Source organism: Aptenodytes forsteri, unplaced genomic scaffold (genome assembly GCF_000699145.1).
Source record: "Aptenodytes forsteri isolate BGI_AS27 unplaced genomic scaffold, ASM69914v1 Scaffold715, whole genome shotgun sequence".
NCBI lineage: Eukaryota > Metazoa > Chordata > Aves > Sphenisciformes > Spheniscidae > Aptenodytes > Aptenodytes forsteri.
This window is the reverse complement of record NW_008794112.1, coordinates 17,655-37,214: the sequence shown is the minus strand read 5'-3', so window position 1 is coordinate 37,214 and position 19,560 is coordinate 17,655. Positions and strand designations below refer to the sequence as shown.

Below are 19,560 nucleotides of genomic sequence, written 5' to 3'. Positions count from 1 at the left end.
TTTTATGTGAAGTCTTATGAGCTCAGCCGTCGTGAGGCTTTGCGGATGCCAAGAGCTGCTTTCTAAACCTAGGAATTTTTATAATGCAGAAGCTGTAGGTAGCTCTTGGAAGTAAGATGAAGTTGTATTTGTAAATGTTTGCATTTGCAAAGGCCGTCCTGGTCACCGGTGCCTTCAAAAGCATACGTCATCAGGGGCACAACTGAACTCCTGGTCCCTCCAGGATCACTTAGAGTCATGTGTGTATGTATCGCTCTTTTTTTTCCATCCCCTTTTTAGCCAATTTAGTGCAAGGCTTGAACTCCACAGACCCAGCTGTCAAGGAAAAAACCATTGCTGAAACAGAGAAGAGGCTCCATGATCAAGAAACTAGCAAGGAGGAAGAAAGCAAGACTACGGTGAACAGAACAGTCATCAACACACGAGCTTCTGTAAGGGTTTTTCTCCCTTTGAAGTTAAAGCTGTATGCAATTTAGGTCTTTTAAATAACACTAATTCACATTCCTTGCCCAGGAGAAAAAACTTTGAACAATCCTTACAAGTATGTTCTGTATGTGACTTTATTTTCTTCACTAGTTATCTTATTGGGAGGTGCTTGATGTCATGCTGTCTTTGTCTGAAGACTGCTAATAACACAGAACACTTTTGTTGGTTTTATCCAAGTTGGATGCAACCACTGAGGTGCCATAACTTGCAGCTTTTACCTGTGCTTCAGGAACTTGAGCAAAACTAGTTGAAGACGCAAGAATCCCTTCGTTAATTTCATTAGGCTTTGATTCCTGCAGTAGGGTTTGGATTTCAGTGACTTGACTCATTCAAGATACAAATGGAAGCTTTCTGGTAACGTCAAAAATTACTAAGTCCTTACCATCCTTTGTTTAGGTGACAATTTGATCTTCCCCGTATGCATCAATATGGATATTTCAGACGGCCTGTAGCTTTGAACAACTTAACCGAGTGTTCCTTTGCTGCTGTGGGTTTCACTAAAATGTCTGTACGCGTACATGCATGTGCTGTGCTTCTCTTTTTTAGGACACGGCAAATGCAGAGGCAGCGGACGCAGGTAGGACAGCGCTCCCTCTAGTATTTAGCATCTACTTCAATCTGTTTTAGCAGAGATGGAGTAAGGATTGCTGTTACTTCATGCAAGACCTAATTCCACTCCGGCCAAAGTCAAAGCTAACTTTTCTAGTGACTTTAATCAAAATTCAGTCAGATCTAGGAACACGCTTGAGGATCTTACCACTACGGCTGTACTTGTTCATAGGTAGGAAGCTTGTTGGTGTAGTTATATTCTGGCGTCTCATCTAAAAAGTTAGTATTCTGAATTTAAAAGGAAACAAGTTTATCTCTAGAGATGAGATACTTCGGGGCAAGTCTGCAAATCCTGAGTGGTAGCATGGTCTTTATGTGTAATAGCTTGTCATTCACATTCCAGTTTAATCGTTGAAATGTCCCCTTAATATTTTCTTTGCAGAGAAATGACTCAGAATTACCTTAGAAATGACTTTTTTCTCATCTGTAGATTGATTTTAATGAGGCTTGCTTTTTTTTTTAAAAAAAAAAAAAACTAAAATACCACCAACTCTCCTGGCTCAAAGATGGCTTTCTGGCAATTTTGGAAAAGGATGCAAAAGAACGAGCTAAACGAAGGAAGAGAAATGAACACTTAGCAAATGGTAATTGCTAAAGCCTTTTCTAGCTAATGCCTTCAAAAACTACTTAGCAGGAACTGGGCTAATTTAAGAGGCTATCAAGCTACTCTGTTATTGCCATTCTTATGCACACTGAGACAGCGCTTTGGTTGTCTGAGACCAACATCTTGTCCACAGCATTGATTAGCTGGATATAACAGGGTTCTATACTTCACAGAGTTGTTGCAACCTGTTCTTCTCCATACTATCCTCTTTATGGTAAGGGTTTGGGAAGGAGGGAGCGAGTTTCGGTATTTCAGAGCTGGGCTGGGCAAAGACAAACGCTCAGTTTTCCCTCTAAAAGAGGAGTGGGGATCATGTGCACTGAATAGCTCAGAAGCCCCTTGCAAATAATGGCTAATGAAGTCAGCTGCAGTGGAGCCGGACTGGAATTTTGATGATTATTCCAACAGGAGAATAAGGCCTCTGTTTCCTCAGTCACCGTTTGGGGAAATAAAAAACAAATGTTATTTTGAAGGCATGTCTGTTGTTTTGCAGCTCTGAAAGAGAAGGGAAACGATGCCTTCAGGAAAGGAGACTATGTCATAGCCATTCAGAGATACACTGAAGGTCTGGAAAAACTGAAAGATAAGCAGGAGCTTTACACAAACAGAGCACAGGTCAGCATGTGGAAATGAGCTATCGCTGTAGTGCTTTTAGTGTTACTTTGCCAGAATAGAACCCAAAAAGGATTGTTCTATTATCTAAGTGAATTTCATAAAAGGTAATGTATGTTGCATTACAGCGAGGCTTAAGAAAGGGAGCAAACAATTTTTCCTGGCCGTCCTCCACTACCAGGAATTAATGAGTTCTGCTTTGCTGCCACATTATCAACAGTAAATTTTTACTGTGGCTAGAAGTTAACAGCAAGACAGTGCAGACTGAAGGTTTTAATCTTTTTACAAACTTAACAAAAGAGTTGCAGAAAGAAGGTCATTAGAGGTGTAAATTCTTCCCTCTCGATCGATGTGTCTGAATCCCTTGGAAGCTTTAGTTCTGTTGTGGCTAGTCCTTCCTGAGGGGAGCGTTCATGACTCCTCCCTCTTGGATGTGGCACAGGTGAATTCTAGTTCATAGTTTTACTTAAATGCACTGGGTTTTTTTGGTTTTGTTTTGTTTTGGTTTTTTTAGGGATCACTTTTATAACTGTAGAATGTTAACATATGCTTTGCATTCCCTACTTGCCTTGCATAATCCGTATGTGTGTATTGAGTTTTGTATTATTGAATTTATTCTAAATTACAAACTCCAAGGAGATGGAAGACAAGTTAAGAAACAGCTGGTAATTACCCTCCAAAATCGATGGCTAGGCAAATCAACGGTCTAATTTTATTTTTTTTTCATTACCTAATGTTTGTACAATAGTTAGCGGAAGTTGTCTGAAGTATTCTAATTCTTCTGCCTGGACTCGCTTGGTTTTATTTCAGGCCTACCTGAAGATGCACGAGTATGAAAAAGCCATTGGTGACTGTGAATGGGCATTAAAGGTAACTTCAGGATTCTGTCTCTTGTGATCGGGTCAAGTGCTCCCGGAAGGCAGGTTTGTGTGTAACTGATCATATGGAGACAACTTGCTAGTGGAAATGAAAGAATGTGGTGGTGGTGCACAGATTCCTGCATTCTGAGTTAACTTGAACAGTATAAAGCAGTTAATATTTCAGTGCTGCCTGTGTGCAGAAGCTTTTCTAGCTCTTCAGAGCTTTTAATTAAGAAGTTTGTTATAAGTGATAATAAGCTATTAACGGCCCACATTAGCACACGATATTTTGCTCATCCTTCTAAAAAGGGAAAAGGGACTCTTTAAGCTCACAAAGATCAGATCTGGTGGGGAAGGTAAAGATTATATAAATTGCCAAAGAGGTGAATCCAAATTCAGTTGTGTTACATCAGTGGTGCCCATGACTACAACACAATTAACAGATTATTAGTAATATTGGCGGCATCATTTCAGGAAATCAAGATCTTTGACACATAAGTGAACTGGAAAAGATCACCTAATCTGTTAGTGTTGAGCTAGATGTTTTCTCAATTATTTTCGTGCACAGCTAATGAAAATCAGTACTTACTTCATTCCTGGCAGAACTAATCAAAAGACATATGGAAATTCTGTTGTTACAGAAGTTCTGCAATTATAGACTTGTTGATTCAGGCCTTAACATTACGTAATCGCATGAGAGTCTGCTTGTATTGCCTGAAGTGCAGTTTTCTGGGAAGGATATTAGCATCAGCTGCTTTCCACCTTTAACCAGACCAAAGCCTATATTCCTTGCATAGGGAAGAAAGTTGGTACCTGGAGGTAATAATTCAGCATATAAACATAGTATGAATACCTGCTTCTGTGCTTACAGTTATTTTGGGCGGCTATGACCATTAATCAGAAGCCTGGAAAAGATATTAAAAGGTTAAAATTTTTAAACACATAATTAATAGTTCCTTTTTTAACACAGTGCAATGAAAAATGTATTAAAGCCTATTTTCTAATGGGGAAAGCTCGCCTGGCACTTAAGCACTACAGTGAGGTAAGCTGACTGAATCTTGTGGCCGTGGGACCATGTTTTGTTCTGCTTTTGACGTGATGTTGTGGGTGAGAGGGAGAAATTTGTGATCTTAACAATCAGACAAATGAAAGTTAGTTGAGCCTTTAGGCTTGAGAGAAATTTTCTGTGCTTTGCAAAGACTAATAGTCCTAAACTCAGGTCTTCTTTCCACATCTTAGTAAAATAGCCTGTATCCTTTACTTTGGTACACACAAAATGTAGGAGGACACTTCTGTGTAGCTCTGTCAATTTGTACTCTAATCAACCTCAAAAGAGTGAGAGAATTTTCTATTTGGTATACATGGTTTATCTGGTGGGAATTTGTCACCACTTGGCTGTCAGACACCAAGACAGCAAGCTTTACTCCGGTGCTGTGAGGCTTGAGTCTAAACTGGGTGAGTGTTTCAGGAGCCTGCAAGGATTGTGTATGTGCTCAGAGAATCCTGTGTTTGGCGCTTCTGTTGAAGTGCTTCAAGACTGATATTAGCACTGTGTGCTCAGGGAGGTGGTAGTGCTGGAAGTGCCGTATTTCAGCTCAGGTAAGGATCAGAATGAAGGAGTGCCCTTGTCAGGTACTGCAGACTCTTGTCTGTGTACTCACAGACTCTTGTGACTGCAGTCTGCTAGCAGTGACTACATTTTCCCCAAAGAGACAACTGAGTAAAATGTATTTCACCTTTTTATCCTAAATTGCTCTGTGCAGTGGGTGTTATTAAACTGTTGCTGCATATAACTAAGAAATGATTGCATGTCACCTGTGGATGAGAAAAATCTCCACGTATTTCAAGTTAAGTGAACTGTTAAGATGAAAGATGCTAGTGAGAGCGATACCATTTTTTCCCAAGATCCTAGTGAAATGAATGTCAAACAAAAGATTTAATTCAGCTTTTCATGTGTGAAAACCTAATGGAAGCATAAATAGTGTTAAAATAACGGAACATTCTATTAACAAATGCTTAAGCTTGAAATAAACTGCTAGATATTTTGGTACAACCCTGACCCTTCATCTTCAACAATAATAAAGAGCCTGAAGAGGAGAGCAGGCAAGCTCGAAAGTATTTCTGATCCTGTCAGAGATGACTTCACTAGAAAGAACTGTAGAGCATGGACGATACAAGTCTACATGAAATCCACCTTGAGGGGTTCTTGGCAGCTTGATCTGTGAAGAAGGTTCTTCCCTGTTGCGAGCTTGGTGATCATTTTAATTCTGAGCGTATGCTCAAGATACACAACATGCACAAATAGAAGATAAAAATAGAAGATGCACATGTCTGATCCCTGCTGATAGTTACAGTTCCTGCAGCTATGCCTCATTTTCTGTTTTCTCTCTGGAACTTTGCTTTTTTGTTCCTACTAGTATGTTCCTATCTTTGTACTTGAAATTTTCCTTTTAATTTGAAATAGCAGGCAGATGTAGGGACTGAGAATAATACTCAACTTACACTTTCAATTATGAAAGTTTTGACCTGTGTATCTCCACAAATTTTATTTTTCACACTTACTAAGTACTGTGGCCCAAGAACTTTGGAGCTTAAGCAGGATGACTCTGACTAGGATATAATTTTTATCATCTTCCCATTTTTATCTTAAACTGAGAGCCCGTTTCTTTTCTCTGTTAAGTCCAGGCAGTGTTATGAGAAGATCTTACAGATTGATCCCCAAAAGGAAAGCCTAATTAAAGGTAAGAAATAGAAATTTTTACACTGTCGTCCCTTGTTTTCTGATCCGGATGGAACTTAACTGAAACCACTGTTCTGCTCTTCAGGACTTTTGATGGAGTCTCTTCATGCAGCTTTGGTTTCTGATTGTTTCTTCTTTAAGCTCTGTTTCACTCACCAGAGCCGTGGGTCATTCTGTACATCTGTATGTAGAAGGTAGTGCTCTCTCTGTCATGGAGTCAACTTCATTTTTTACTTGAAACTTGACTGTATCAAAACATTTAACTGCCATGCTTCATTTTCTTTTGAATTCCAAGACTGTATGAATGAGGTAAACTTAGAGGAAAAAAGAGTGAAAGATGAAGAGAGAGCAATGGAGGAGGTTCAGTCTGGAAAGCTTGCCGCTCTGTCCATAAAAGAACTGCTGCAGAAACTTGATAGGCCTGACCAGAATATTCTTTACTATACGGGAGGGATCAGACTTTTGACAGGAGCCGTGAAAGATCGTAAGTATTTGATGCAAAGCTTGTCAGTCATGGGAGTTGTAATCCAAGTAGATGAATACAAGTGGAGTAGCTTTTAAAGGAACATAAAAACTATTCCTATATTTAAAACATAAAATCAGCAATGTTTGATATTTCAAAAATTTATGGCCAGTAGATATTTACATATATTTGTTAGAACTAGACTGATGTTGTAGCTGAGTTGTTAAGACTTCTTATGGATTTGGGTCTCTTAAGTGCTCTTTCATTTCTTTAGAAATATTTGTAATTCTCTGTTAAGGCATGTTGATTTGCAAAGCCAATCTCATGTTTCAGTCTTCCTAAAAAGCCTTTAACTTGAAGTCAATTGTTCTTTAGAGCACCAGGCGTGAACTAGAGCGGTCTTCAGCTTCAAAGCTGCTGCTACTTCAAGTAGCATTCCTGGAGTTTTTCCCCTCTTTTAACAATGTTCTTTCCCCAGAGCTGTTGATCCAGTGACCTTTTCTTTTAACACTGTGTTGTAGAAGAGCAGGAGCCTGCCTTCACAATGATACATCAGCCAGATGAATCGTAGAGCTGATTTGTTTATCTCTGAATTTTTCAGGCACTGAACAAACTTTATTTAGAACAAACAATGGATTCAGTATCCTCAAAGACAACGAGATTGTAAGACGGTAAGAGCTCTCCAAAGGAAAACAGTAGGGTGTTACAGCACGAGGAAATGAAAATACTGTTTTCAAGAAACACAATCGCCTCTTGAAATGCAGATGAAATGATCAAAAGATAATGTAATAACAGATTTTAATGTCTGAATGGACTGACTTATATCTGACTCATACAAACAGTGCTCTCTCAGATGCAGTGAACAGAATTAACGAGTTTCTGCTTCTGTCTCCTATTTCTGTACCGTTATCCTATCTCTCATGGTGAGAGCAGGTTTGTAGAAAAAACTTAATATAAAAGAACATCTGAAAGCGCTTAGTTGCTTTAAGTATACCTGGCTAGACTCCCTGGTGCTGTTAATTGCCATCAGTAAATATTTGGCCATATAGCTCTGTAATGTAGCCTGTGAAACTCTCTAATCCTGTAATCAAGGAAGAGGATCATCTCTGTGGACTGTATCGTCTGCTGCTGCTGTATTTTCTTGGCTGCCATTAGATTGTGTTTCGGTAATTAAGAAACAAATCTGACTAATATTTATCTGCATTGCGTTATAAACTTTGTCTTTAGAGGGATCTCTTGTCTGAATGTATATTTGAGTCGGGTTCAGATAGATAATGGAAACAAGTAAGGCGTGCAAAAGATGCAATTTGAAAATTTTGCACAACTAAGTTGGTTCAGAACAGCATGGCCTGGTTGAATAGGGCAGGAGAGCTATTCTTTAACGTTGTCAGTGGGACTGCAGCACAGAGACTTCCTTAGGATTCATCGGTATTTTGGGTGTTGGCTGTAAACAGACTTAAGAGATGAAGCACCTCCAAATTTGCACAAAGTTTTTTACGCCCTGGCTATTCACAACTGTCTCAGTGCAGAACTGAATTTATCACCTGTATTGTGCTGTGTGATGCTCGTACAGGGTCTGTGTGTGTTGCGGGTAGAGTAGAGCTAGTAGATCATAAACTTGGTCTCAGGGTAGGTCCTCTGGAAAACAAGCCTGATATTCCTGAAAATGTTTAACCGATGAGCTGGGTTTAGAGCTTACGAGCTTAAGTGTTCATGTGGCAGATCCTCATCTGTGTGGGACTTTGCTGATTTCCCTAGCCAAAGAGCTAATTGTTTGATCTGTCCTTTGCTCTTTTTACGAGCTAACTTTTCTAATTTAGGGGCTTCTGTGGAGAGCGAAAAAACACTGCTGAAGTGGATCTGTCTGTTTCTCTTCTCTTCCTTTGGCAAGCTGTCTGCGCTGGGAATGGTAAAACTATGTAATCAACATTAATCGCCGTTAATATGGCACTTACTGTGTCTAAAACTGTTGCTTGGCATGAACATCGCTTTCCCAGAGCACCTGGGTCTAGACCCTTATTGTAAAGAAAGTTTTAGAGGTCAAATGCAAGTGTCTGAGTTATACTGCTAACAGCCACCGCAATTTTGGCAGTTCTGTGCATCACGAAATGAAATTTCCAGTCTATTTCTGTGAGCATTTTAAATCAACCGAAGGGGTGGAAAGTAAATTCCCTGTGATTATTGCTGCTTTTAAGATAATATCACTTGTATAATTTTGACTTTTTTAAGCAGTTATACCAGCAAAAAGCAGAGTTTTGTAGAAGCGTCATTAGAGAAGGCTGAATTCCTTTGGTATTCACAATCAGTAGTCATTAGGCAGAGAAATGGTCTGGGGTGGTGGCAGGTGGTGAAGTGGTGCAGAGTGCCACACAAGGAAAATACAGAGTGCTTGGTGTCAGCGTCCGTGACTTGTATAGCACGGGATCGAGCTGATGCCCAGGAGAATATTCATGCTGCAAGGTAAGGGGAAAACCCGTTTTATATTCTGCCTGTAGGTAGTTAGCAGTAAATAGAGAGTAATGTGCTGCAGGCTTGTGTAGCTTACATGTTTGTGCCTGGCAGGGCAGTGTACTATTGTGCCTGAACAGCCTGGACCCTAGCAGTTGATGAAGCGAGGAGCACTTTGTGCTCACGATTCTGGTGTCTCTTTGTTTGAAGAAGCGCTTGGTGCCTGAGAAGCTAGCATGTTGCTAGCGAGAGCAGAATTTCAAACACCAGTGTATGTGTTGAAGTAATGGAGCTGAGAGGAGATTAGTGGCTGTTCTTATGGCCTTACCATTGCTCTGCAGGAGTGTTATGCAAGATGAACACATCAGAGTGAATGAGCACATTAGTGGATGAAATAAAGACGTTAAACCTGTTAAATCAGCACCTAGGGAAAAAACAATTATAAGGGTAATGGGGATGCCATTGTGTGTGACATTGCTCTTAGATCTTCTCTTTTTTTTCCCAGAAGAGAATCAGCGTCTTCTATTGACTCACCCTGATGTGAATGCACAGCTGCCAAAACTGCTTTCTTCTGGGGTATCGGAGATCCAAAAGGAGACGTTGGCGCTAATTTCTCTTTACTCAGAGAATGAGAATGGGAGGAGACTGCTGGTCAGGCACCAGGACCTAACCAAGTAATAAACACTGCTATACCTCAGAAAAAATTCCTTCATGCCTGGGTTCACAGATGTTCAGAACTCATTCCACTAGCACCAAGGTGACGGGCTTTCTGAAAGGAGCACAATGACAGTGAGACTTCTGTCCTTGAGGGATAGGCCTAGCTAAGCAAAAGCAAGTTAGGTGTGTGGGGAAAACTATAGTAAACTTTGTGTCTGAAGATGTCTGTGAAACTAAGTAGAAAGGGCTTGTTCCTGAGGACGTTCATGTAATTTTGAGGCATAGTTACCTTTTTTAAACCAGTAAGCCTGTGTTTGTCTAGCGCTTAATCAGGAGCTTACACTGTTGTCTCTTAATAGCTCATGGTTTCAAGCTGCGACTCTCTCCTCATTTGGTAATTGGTATTTCCGATTATTCAGTGTTGCCATGACTCACTGAGTGGAGAAAGAAACAACAGTCTATTACCTTTATCCTATTGTCCTGCTATGTCCTTCTAGAGTTAAGCAGAGGAGAAATTTTAATTTACTGGTTTGCACTACACGGTTTGAAGTAATGGATGAACAGAAAAGATTTTCCAACAGTTGTACACACTGCACTGTATTATATACAACATTATTCCAGAGACATTTTTCCTTGGAGGAAAGGTTAAAGAAATGAGCCACATCTGAGAGGATGCTTATAAAAGGCAGATGTGCCTTTAGAATTAGAAGCCTTCACTGTGGCTTGAAATATCAGGAGCCTGAAAAATCTTCTATCAAGTTCTGAAAGAGATCCTGGGCCTGATTGCTTGAAGAGTTAGGATGTTCAGAAGGTAAAGTTGCAGATACCGAGCTTCTCGGCAGTTAGGCTTGTCATCAAAAAGAGACGAGACTATAGGTTCTCTTACTGTGCTATGAAGTTGGAGAAGAGCGGCAGAGAATTTCAGCTCAGTAGAGGAGCATGTGGAAACCCCAGCACATGTCTGCAGAGGTACTTCTGTTCGGCAGAGCTTATGGGGTCACAGTCTGAAGTCCTGTGAGTTGCATGCCGTTCAAATCCCACAGCCACAAACACACAGTATTCTAAAAACTCAGAAGGTGAATGGTATGGTGCTCTTTTTATTCAGGCAGGAGATTAATTTTTCTTTGCTACTATAAAGCTTTTTAGTTAAACCCCTCCAAAGACTGTTGGGTTTGCTCAGCATGCCCTTTTAAGCCATGCAGGCATCAACACTGACACTCCCTGCAGGCCTTTACAATCTGTTGAAGCTGTTCAGTACTGGGCTGTGCTGATGGTGTTCTCGGTCCTGACTATTGCATTCTACTTGTCTGTCCCTAAGATGTTCGCCAGCAGCGAAGCAGCTTAGCTTCAAATGTCTGTGAAGCTTACACGCTGATGAAATGTTCTAATGCTGACAGAAATTGGTACGTGTGTTAAAATCACTGTACTTGTGCAAAGAGGGACAATATTGCATGAGAATCCAGTGCCAAAGTATTGTTCTAATGGCAGTTAGGTGTCTGAGTATGTTTGGAGGGCCTAGTATGCCCAGCCTGGTCAAAACCCTACTAAACACAAAGGAGTTTAAGATCATAAACTGGGATGGTGCGCTTAAAATACAGTTTTGATCTTCAATAATTAAACCAAAACTCACATAAATTTTTTTGGGTTTTTTTAATAAGATGGCTGCAGATTTTGATGACGTTTGTCAACAGCACTGATGCCAGGGCTAGCAGTGCCATGAACATACTATCTGATTTAACTGAAGAGGAAAGGTAACTTACATTTCTTCTTTCTTTTTTATAAAGTTGTACTTTGAAATGTACTAAGTGAGTAGAGGCTGTTGGCCGCCTTTGCTGTGAGGGTACATTGCTGACTGATGTTTACCTGTCTTTATGTTGCTGTTGTGTTTTATCTGTGACTTTTGTCTAAAGCTTTAAGTGTCCAAATATGGCTTTCTTTCAACAGGTTCAAAACCCAGTGTCGTGTCACGCTTTCCACAGGTGTTTTACCTTTATTCGCTCAGTTGCTGGTATGAAAGATCTCAGTTTCTGTATTTCTGGTTTACTTTTGTGTAACGTGTCTTATGAGCGCTCTTTCCAGCTTTACAGCCAGTTGTTCCTAGACAGAACCCCTCTGTGGTAGAACTGCAGTAGTTGCTGTGTCTCTAGTTCTGTAGGCGTAAGAAATCCGGTTTTGTCATACACTTTCCTCAGGAAAATGTTCTCAGTCTCCAGTACTTAGTGCTTGGTTTCTACATATTACGAGTTTGTATTCAGTGAAAACTCTGGACTTGGTTGCAGATTCCCACTGCTAATCTGTCAGGCCAGGATTTCACCCTCAGCTTTGTGTTACGCTCTTCTTAATGTAACTTTAATCTGTTGTCACCAGCTGGTTATATCTTGGATAGCGACTTTTTCTGTTTCTTTCTAATCTGAGACATCAGGGTGTAGAGATGACATTAGGTCACAAGGTAAAGATGCTTAGTGGTTCAGATCCCTTTCCTGGTTGTTGTTTATTTAAACTACAAACTTACAATACTGTTGGTACAGAAACCTGTCCTCAGGAAGAGGGAAGATGATAGGGAAGATTGGTCCTGTTGCAGAACGGCAGATATAGCTGGAAAGGAAAATACTTCCACTTCTCCAAACGAGCACCAAGACAATGCAATAATTACAGCATTTTTACATTGCTTGTTGCTCTCTCCTTTTGAACATACCTTACTGGAATTAGAGCTGCAGCAGAGGCTGGTCTGTTCTGTGACCGAAGTAAGCAATAGTAGGAAATACTCACAGCCTGAGGTTAGGGACCACAGAATCCAGTCGCTTCTTCCCAAGACTCTTAAAACCTCGTCGGGAGATTCATTGTGAAAGTGAGGGTGACTTGCAAACTTTGGACAGGGATTTAACATAGGTGAGAGAGATTCTGGAATCCCATTTTCTATTGCCAGAGGGATAGGAACACGTATTTGTTGTTTCCTTGTCATTTGTTCTTAGTTTGTTATTCTACTCTTCTGTTTTCAGACCTCTGCCAAGCTGGTGAACCAGGCAGCCCTTGCCCGTTGCATTGGCATCATGGGGAATCTGTGTGCAGATGTAGTCATTCGAATGCAGATGGCCGAGTGCAAAGAGTGCTGGCAAGCGTGCTTAAAGCTTGTGGTAAAGAAACTTGATGGCTCCGTAGAATACTGTTTTCAGCCCTATCTCCTGTGGAAATGGCACTTGCGTGATCATGTTTGTCTGCCTCCCCTAATAGTTCTGAACCCTTGACTGAGGTCTTTCAAATCTGGTAGTTGGATGAAGGCCTCAAGGCGGTCCATCGTTCCCCATCGTTCATACTGAGGTCTTTCAAATCTGGTAGTTGGATAAAGGCCTCAAGGCGGTCCGTCGTTCACGTTAAGTTGTGGATCGGTATATGGGTGGAGGAGAGCTAGTGGTTGGTTATTGTAAGCAGCCCCTTTCAGGGTAAGGGTGCGGTGTGAACTCGGTCCGCAGAAACTAAAGAATTCAGAGGGTGGGAAAGGATCTTGTTAGCTGCCTAAACATCAGAAGTTTGGAGTGTGCGGCTTTACATACCAAAGTGAAACAAACACAAGGATGAATCTGTATCAAAAAGGCATCATTAGCTCGGGTGCTCACAGGACTTTTTCTTCCTTCTGAGTTCGTGGTGCATTAGGGGAACACCGATGCACCATGTGAGTAAGCACACGGAATACTGAGGAAGTGCATCTTCTGAACCTCTGAATTGATGGCGCTCTTCTCTCCTTTGTACACAGGATGAATGCTTTGATGTCAGCGTACCCAAATACCAGGAGTGTTTGTTTGCAGTGCTGGGCCTAATGATGAACTTACTGCTTGAATCAAATGTGATCATCCAGGTATGCAAGATCTGTGAATGTTCTTCGGTAGTGGTGTTCTTATAATCACTTCCTCAGAGATTCAGAATTGCTTGAGCAGTTAGAGATCCTCCTCCCTTCTCACTGTAAGTGGGCCTGATGCAAGTCACTGAAGTCATACCAGAACTTTCAAATAGAATAGGTGAGGGAATGACTGTGGAATATAGTGAACTTGCAGTCTGTACAGGGAAAAAGAGCTTGATTCTGTTAGATGGATTTAGACCCCTCTTTCACATCAAGCATGCTGAAGCACTTAAAGGCTGCCAACCTTGGATTTTGCTGGTGTTCAGTTAATTTTTAATTTTATTGGTGTTTAAGGTTATCATTAAGGGTAGTTGACAGTTTAAGTAAGCTAAAAAGTGACAAAATTTACAAAATTTTCTCCTCCACCGCCACCCCCCCATATACACACAGTTATGAGAAAAATACAGTGTAAAGCACATACAGTACCTTTCCGTAGTGGTATAAATGTTTTGTTTGGTCTCCAATTATGGAATTAGTCTCCAATTATGGGATATTCTTAGATGCTTGGCACAGTCCAAAATTATTTAAAACTAAGGATTCCATCAAGAAGGAAGAATTTCTTATTACATCTGAGTGCTGAAGTGTTAGTAACCTACTGCCATGTGTGCCTTGATCTCCATTGGATTCTTTGTTGTAGAGTACTTTGTCTATTAACCCGTTTCTGCTCTAACGCTTCCCAGCAATCCGCTGGAGCTGAGTTTTTCCCATTGTTGTTTCAGCACTTTGCTGTGGACATAAGTGGCCGGTGCATGTCTCTCCTCAGGGATAAGGACGGAAGGATTGTGACAGTAAGTGGGATATCTACGGACTAATGAAAGATTGTATTAGCTGACCTGACCTGAACACTTCAGTGCAAACTGCTGCCCTAGAATCATAGAATCGTTTAGGTTGGAAAAGACCTTTAAGGTCATCAAGTCCAACCATTAACCTAGTGCTGCCGAGTCCACCACTAAACCATGGTCCTAAGCACCACATCTATACGTCTTTTAAATACCTCCCTGTGCAAGTCTGTACATTAGGCTTTGAAGCCTAAAGCATTCACAATTAGTAGTAGTAAAGAAATAATATACCACTTATATTATTCAGATTTTTATATTGTTTGATGCAAGAGGTTCTCAATGTTCTCTTGAAATCTACTTAATAGAAGCTCTTACAAATCGTTTAATCCTTAGGATGGTTTTCAATATAAAACTCTTTAAAAAAAAAAAAAAAATCAACCTAGAAGCAAAGGAGCGAGAACAATTTGGGTATTTAGCAGCTGTTTCTTTTTACAGTTCTTTTATGTGAATCATACCTAGGAGATTGTACTCCTATTAATGGTGTGTAACTCCCACGGGTAGCAGTTATTCAAGGCAAATGGGTAGGAGCAGATGTGGACTCAGAGTCCGTTCACCTCTCTGAACTCACATGAATTGTTTTGATCTGTTTTACTTGACTCAATACCAGCAGCACTGGCCTGGTTTCTACTAGGAATTTGTTTCAATAAATAAACATACAGGGAGTTGTCCTGGTCTCCGTTTGGTCTCGGCTCTCCCTACACTGAGTCTTTAGAAGCTGTGCCGAGTTCAGTTTCCAGTAAGCAATAAAAAAGCCATGTCCTGAAGATGTTCTTCGTTACATTTCTGTAAATTACTCCTTTTATCACTTTAAATACTTCGGGTTTATTCTGCAAAAACAAAATAATTTGAAAACTCCTTAAAGTTGTCTGGACAAATAAACTTCTTTTTTTCCTTCTCTCACACTGTTTTCTAATAAAGAGAGCCATTGGAGTGCTAAGTCGCGTCCTGCCAGCATCCTCCTCGGCAGTAGAAGAAGTAGTGAAAGGAGGGGTGGTGAAGAAAATGATCAAATTCTTGAAAGTAAATTAACAAAGTTCACTGTATTTCTGCTTGTATTGTCCCTTAAGAAAACCATAGTTGCCCCTGTGTTTAGCCTCCTTTTGCTAGGAGAAAGACCTGTGCAGTCACTCTGGCTGCATGTGTCTGCATCTGTGTTGTCCATTGTAACAGTGCTCTCAAGTTTAATTTTAAGCTAGGTAGCCAGTTTGGAGGCTAGACTGCCTTCTGTAGTCTGGTCTATAGCCCAGATTTTTCAGTTGTTTCCGTATGAGCCAGATGCGGGTGCTCAGCTCTGCTTGCAGAGACCTGCAAATTCAAGAATCCACTACCGCAGGCCCAGTTGGAGGATTAAAGCTTAAAATTGGTGTGATCTAATTCGGACCACTGAAAAGCAATGGAGCCCTTTCCACTGATTATCAGTGACTGCTGATTCAAGCTTGGGAGCAATTTTTCCCTAAATAATGCGTATGTTAATCTGTAGACACTGTTTTGCTGTATATCTGTGTATCTAGCAGAATGCGTATCTACCCAGGCTGATGTGGATTCTACAGATTTGCTAAGATGCAGATAAAATTAGTCTAGAAAAAGGTTGTGACACTCAGCTTGGCTCTTCTAACTAGCAAGCATCAGAGGAGTTAATAGTTTGAAAGGAATCGGCCTCCAGAGATTCAGGGAATTTTGTATGTTCGTCGCTGGCAGGAAAGAGATGGTTCTTGTGTCATTTTCAGCCCGTGTTTGTCTTGAGATCTATACTCTACAAAGGTCTTAATTTGGTATTTGGGCTTAGGCATGAGGAATACCTAACTAGCTCCATGGTACCTAAGCTATTCTGTAACCTTGAGTAAGTTGGTGTATGAACTGTATGTTAATGTATGCTTTATTCTAATCAAATCTAGGCTGGAGGACAGATCACATCCAATTACGGTATAAAGACCCTATCCATCTGCACCAGAACTAATAGACAAGCGCAAGAAGATCTAGTGAAGTCAGATAAAAGTAAGTGACAACTTCACTAACTAGGGACTGAATGCAGAGATGTAATCTCAGTATCGTCCAATTACTTTCTTCCCCTCTAGAATGGAACTGAACACTGGGTTTTACTCTTGCAAGCCTTTAGCCATGTTTTCTGAGGAATGTGCTGTTTTACCTCCTGAGATAGGGCTCAGTGAGCCTTAGCTCTGTGTGGGGATGGAAACAGGCACATCAGATAATGAGCCTGAGTTAGAGAAACTGTGCTTTACTCTAGTAAAATGGCTTGATACGCTTTTTCAGAGCCAGAAATATGTATATTTTGAAAAAAATGCTTGTAAACTGTAACTGAATTAGGTTGTATTTCCCAAAGTTAGTGGCTAAAATAAGAAACGTCATTTAGACACCTGATTTCCAGAGGTTGAGACTGTTTATAGTTTCCTTCAATTTACATGTGGATGTTTGGCATGCTATTAAAAGGAAATGGATATGGAGACAGAGTGACGATATCAGACCAGGTGTCTTACGGTATTTTTGAGTATATTCGCTCTAGTCATGCGATATAACACTACTTAAATTGCTTTAAAATCCAGGTTCAATTAATGCTAATGTAAGTACAACAGAGAATACTTATGTTTTATCTAAATGGTTGAACCTGTCAAGAAACTGTCAGCTCGTGTAGTTCAACTTGAACCCTAAGGATTTCCACTCATTAAAAGCCTCTCACAGCATCATCTTCCTTTTGTACACCCCGTATTAGTTTCACTGTCATCCGTAGATGAAGCTTTCATTTCCTCAAATTAGCAATAAGCCTTCGCTCTCATTGTTTCCACCAAAACTCTGGGTATTAATCTTGTGAGAAGTCACTATTTCTTACTTTTGTCATCTCTGTTTGCCAACCCAGACGTTGCCCTGTTGCTAGGAGCCTGTTGGAATCGAGCTATAGTCCCATGACATGAAATTGCATTCCAGCTGGGCCACTTAGTTCAGCTTCTGCACCAGCCACTGTTGCTGGTTGGAGCAGCACTGCCTTTTCAGAAGATACTATTGCAGCAGAAAAGGTGGCATGTCATCTGGAAGAACAGATGGGACCGTGAAAGAAAACCAAAGCAAACTTATGTAAACCTCAAGGAAACTTCATGCGTGTGAAAGCCATCGCTGTATTTTATTTAGAAAGCAGTCCATCTAAATGTTTCTAGGTTCTGTGGCCTGAGATGTTGCTGCTGCTTACAGATGCCAGCAAGAGCTATACAACTCTGTGTCAAGACTATAGGCAAAATACTCTGCCGCTGTACATTAGGATAGGTTACAGAAGTAGATGAGCTGAGCTGCTTTATGTTAGCTAAGGATATATAGAAAGCTTTTTTATGTTCCTTTTTTCAGCTATTCTTTCCACAACAGCATTTCTGTCTTAACACATTTAGTTTGGTACTGTAAGTGCTCTACTCTGTGCTTGCCCTGCTAGTACGGTGGGGTGAGAGGCCAGTGCAAGATCCTGCAAGCAGCAAAGGTGGCATGTTCAGTTTCAGAGAAATATTAAACAAATGCAGAAACACAAGCTCCATGCTAGAGAACCTCTTAGAGTGTAGGTTCAGTTTTGTGAGCAAGACATCTAGGCAGGTGAAGCTGAGACAGCATCCTGGATCCTGAACCTTGCTATGGAATTCCCTTGCTCCTCCAGGTTTTCTAGAAAAATGCACAACGCGGAACAACACTCACTCGCTAGGAGTTTAGGTAAAGACGGGAGAAAATATCAGTGCTACTTGAACAAATCAGTGTGCATTCTGTACAATTAATCTCTCTTTCTCCCAGGGTTCAGTGTGCTGCTGAAGCTCTTGGACTCAGAGAATGAAATGATTGTGGGAAATGCTGCTTTCTGCCTTGGTCAGTGCCTTGTAGTTCCTGGAGCAGCAACGTCCTTACTGAATTCCAACGTTGTGATGATTTTGTTGAAACATGCTGGTGGTGATGCTACCAGAACTTTAGTGCAGGAGAATGCGGCAATTGCTCTGGGGAAGCTTTGTGTCGCCGAACCAAGGTATTGTAAAAAAGAGTATTGTTCTCCTGCACCATCTGGTTGTTGTTAGGTGATAATTCTGGAAAAACTGACCAGTGTAAGTCAATTCTCTTCGTAGAGCGAGCAGGTACAGGGCAGATGATTAGTTTATGTAAATACTCCATGAAATCTATCACCCGTCCTCCAACTAGAATTCCCACTTGTGGTACTGTCCCCACAGTTCTGCTTTAGGGTTCCTGTGTTGTTAGTTGGCTGTCTTAACGTGTTTCAAGGAGCTCATTTTGCATTGCTTTCTGATGTTACCTGTGCTGGAAGAATGGAAGGAGGAGGAGTGGTGTTCTAAGTTTGTAGAGGTCAGAGCGATAATGAGAGCAAAACAAAAGTATAAATGTCAGCAAAGAATGTCTGCTGCTGTCTGCCAAGAGTATGCCAAGCTCTAGCTAGCTACAAACTGTCAACTGGGTCTTGAACTGCGTTCCAGACAGAGGAACTGAGTTCGACTTATTAATATACATCCTGAGCCACTGCAGAAAGCAAGGGATAGTGCTTAGGTTCCAAATATTTAAGTACCTTGCTTCTGTTGGAGGTCACAAATGAGCAATAGAGAAAGTATCTGCTCTGAGATTTGCAAAACGATCCAGAGATATAAAAGAGAAACACCTTATTTTCTTAGGTTTGTTAATTTGGAATGTCACCTATTTGAACGATTGTCAAGTAGTGTTTAGAACTTTCATTTTCCTTTTTGTGGGAAATAGTAATCTAGAAACTGTTTCTCATGCTACTTTATGAGGAATTTATCGAATGTGGCATTAAACATCCTTGACAGTTTGGGCATGGGGTATAGCAGAGCAGTGGAAGCTTAAAACTTTTGTTAGCCATCTTATATTCCCCCAGCAACCTTTCTGTTGTCTTTTCAGGCATATTTTTCAACTGCGGAAACTCAATGGACTGGCCATCCTGAACTCCGCTATGAAATACGTGCATAGCATCTGAAGTCTTCAAGAGAGCTTCGAAACGTGCTGTTAATATCACTTGCTGTTGAGTATTTTCTTCTTTCCTTTAATAAAACTAACTCAAAGCACATCGACTTTTCAATCCCTTTTCAAAGTGTGTGCTGATCCTCCATAGAAGCCAGTGAAACAATATCAATATAAGTATCAGGAGAAAGAAGTTAATATCTTATCTAGGCTAACAACTAAAATAACAGCTTGCGTTACGCTTGTCTTTGCTTTAATAAATGATGTTGCCCTTTCTTACTGGCGAGTTCCTTGCTGGTTAATCATTGACCAATGGCTCGTCTAGTCTACTTTCCAGTTTGGGTCCAGTACCCAGTGTATTAGAAGAAAATAGAAATAAATTTTG

General features: G+C 40.7%; 1 protein-coding gene across 1 annotated transcript in view; it reads left to right on the top strand.

Moving 5' to 3' along the window:
- Positions 1–19,385, top strand: part of TTC12 (tetratricopeptide repeat domain 12) — a 19,820-nt gene extending 435 nt beyond the window's left edge. The window contains exons 2-21 of the mRNA XM_019471077.1: positions 280–431; positions 1,033–1,063; positions 1,602–1,679; positions 2,193–2,314; positions 3,122–3,181; positions 4,142–4,213; positions 5,852–5,912; positions 6,207–6,395; positions 6,976–7,045; positions 8,195–8,283; positions 9,328–9,496; positions 11,138–11,230; positions 11,424–11,487; positions 12,479–12,613; positions 13,231–13,332; positions 14,094–14,162; positions 15,132–15,233; positions 16,109–16,208; positions 17,994–18,219; positions 19,116–19,385. Of these exons, the coding sequence (XP_019326622.1) occupies positions 280–431; positions 1,033–1,063; positions 1,602–1,679; positions 2,193–2,314; positions 3,122–3,181; positions 4,142–4,213; positions 5,852–5,912; positions 6,207–6,395; positions 6,976–7,045; positions 8,195–8,283; positions 9,328–9,496; positions 11,138–11,230; positions 11,424–11,487; positions 12,479–12,613; positions 13,231–13,332; positions 14,094–14,162; positions 15,132–15,233; positions 16,109–16,208; positions 17,994–18,219; positions 19,116–19,191 (2,060 nt within the window). The 3' untranslated portion in view covers positions 19,192–19,385. The remainder of the gene's footprint in view (positions 1–279; positions 432–1,032; positions 1,064–1,601; positions 1,680–2,192; positions 2,315–3,121; positions 3,182–4,141; positions 4,214–5,851; positions 5,913–6,206; positions 6,396–6,975; positions 7,046–8,194; positions 8,284–9,327; positions 9,497–11,137; positions 11,231–11,423; positions 11,488–12,478; positions 12,614–13,230; positions 13,333–14,093; positions 14,163–15,131; positions 15,234–16,108; positions 16,209–17,993; positions 18,220–19,115) is intronic.
- Positions 19,386–19,560: the final 175 nt, after the last annotated feature.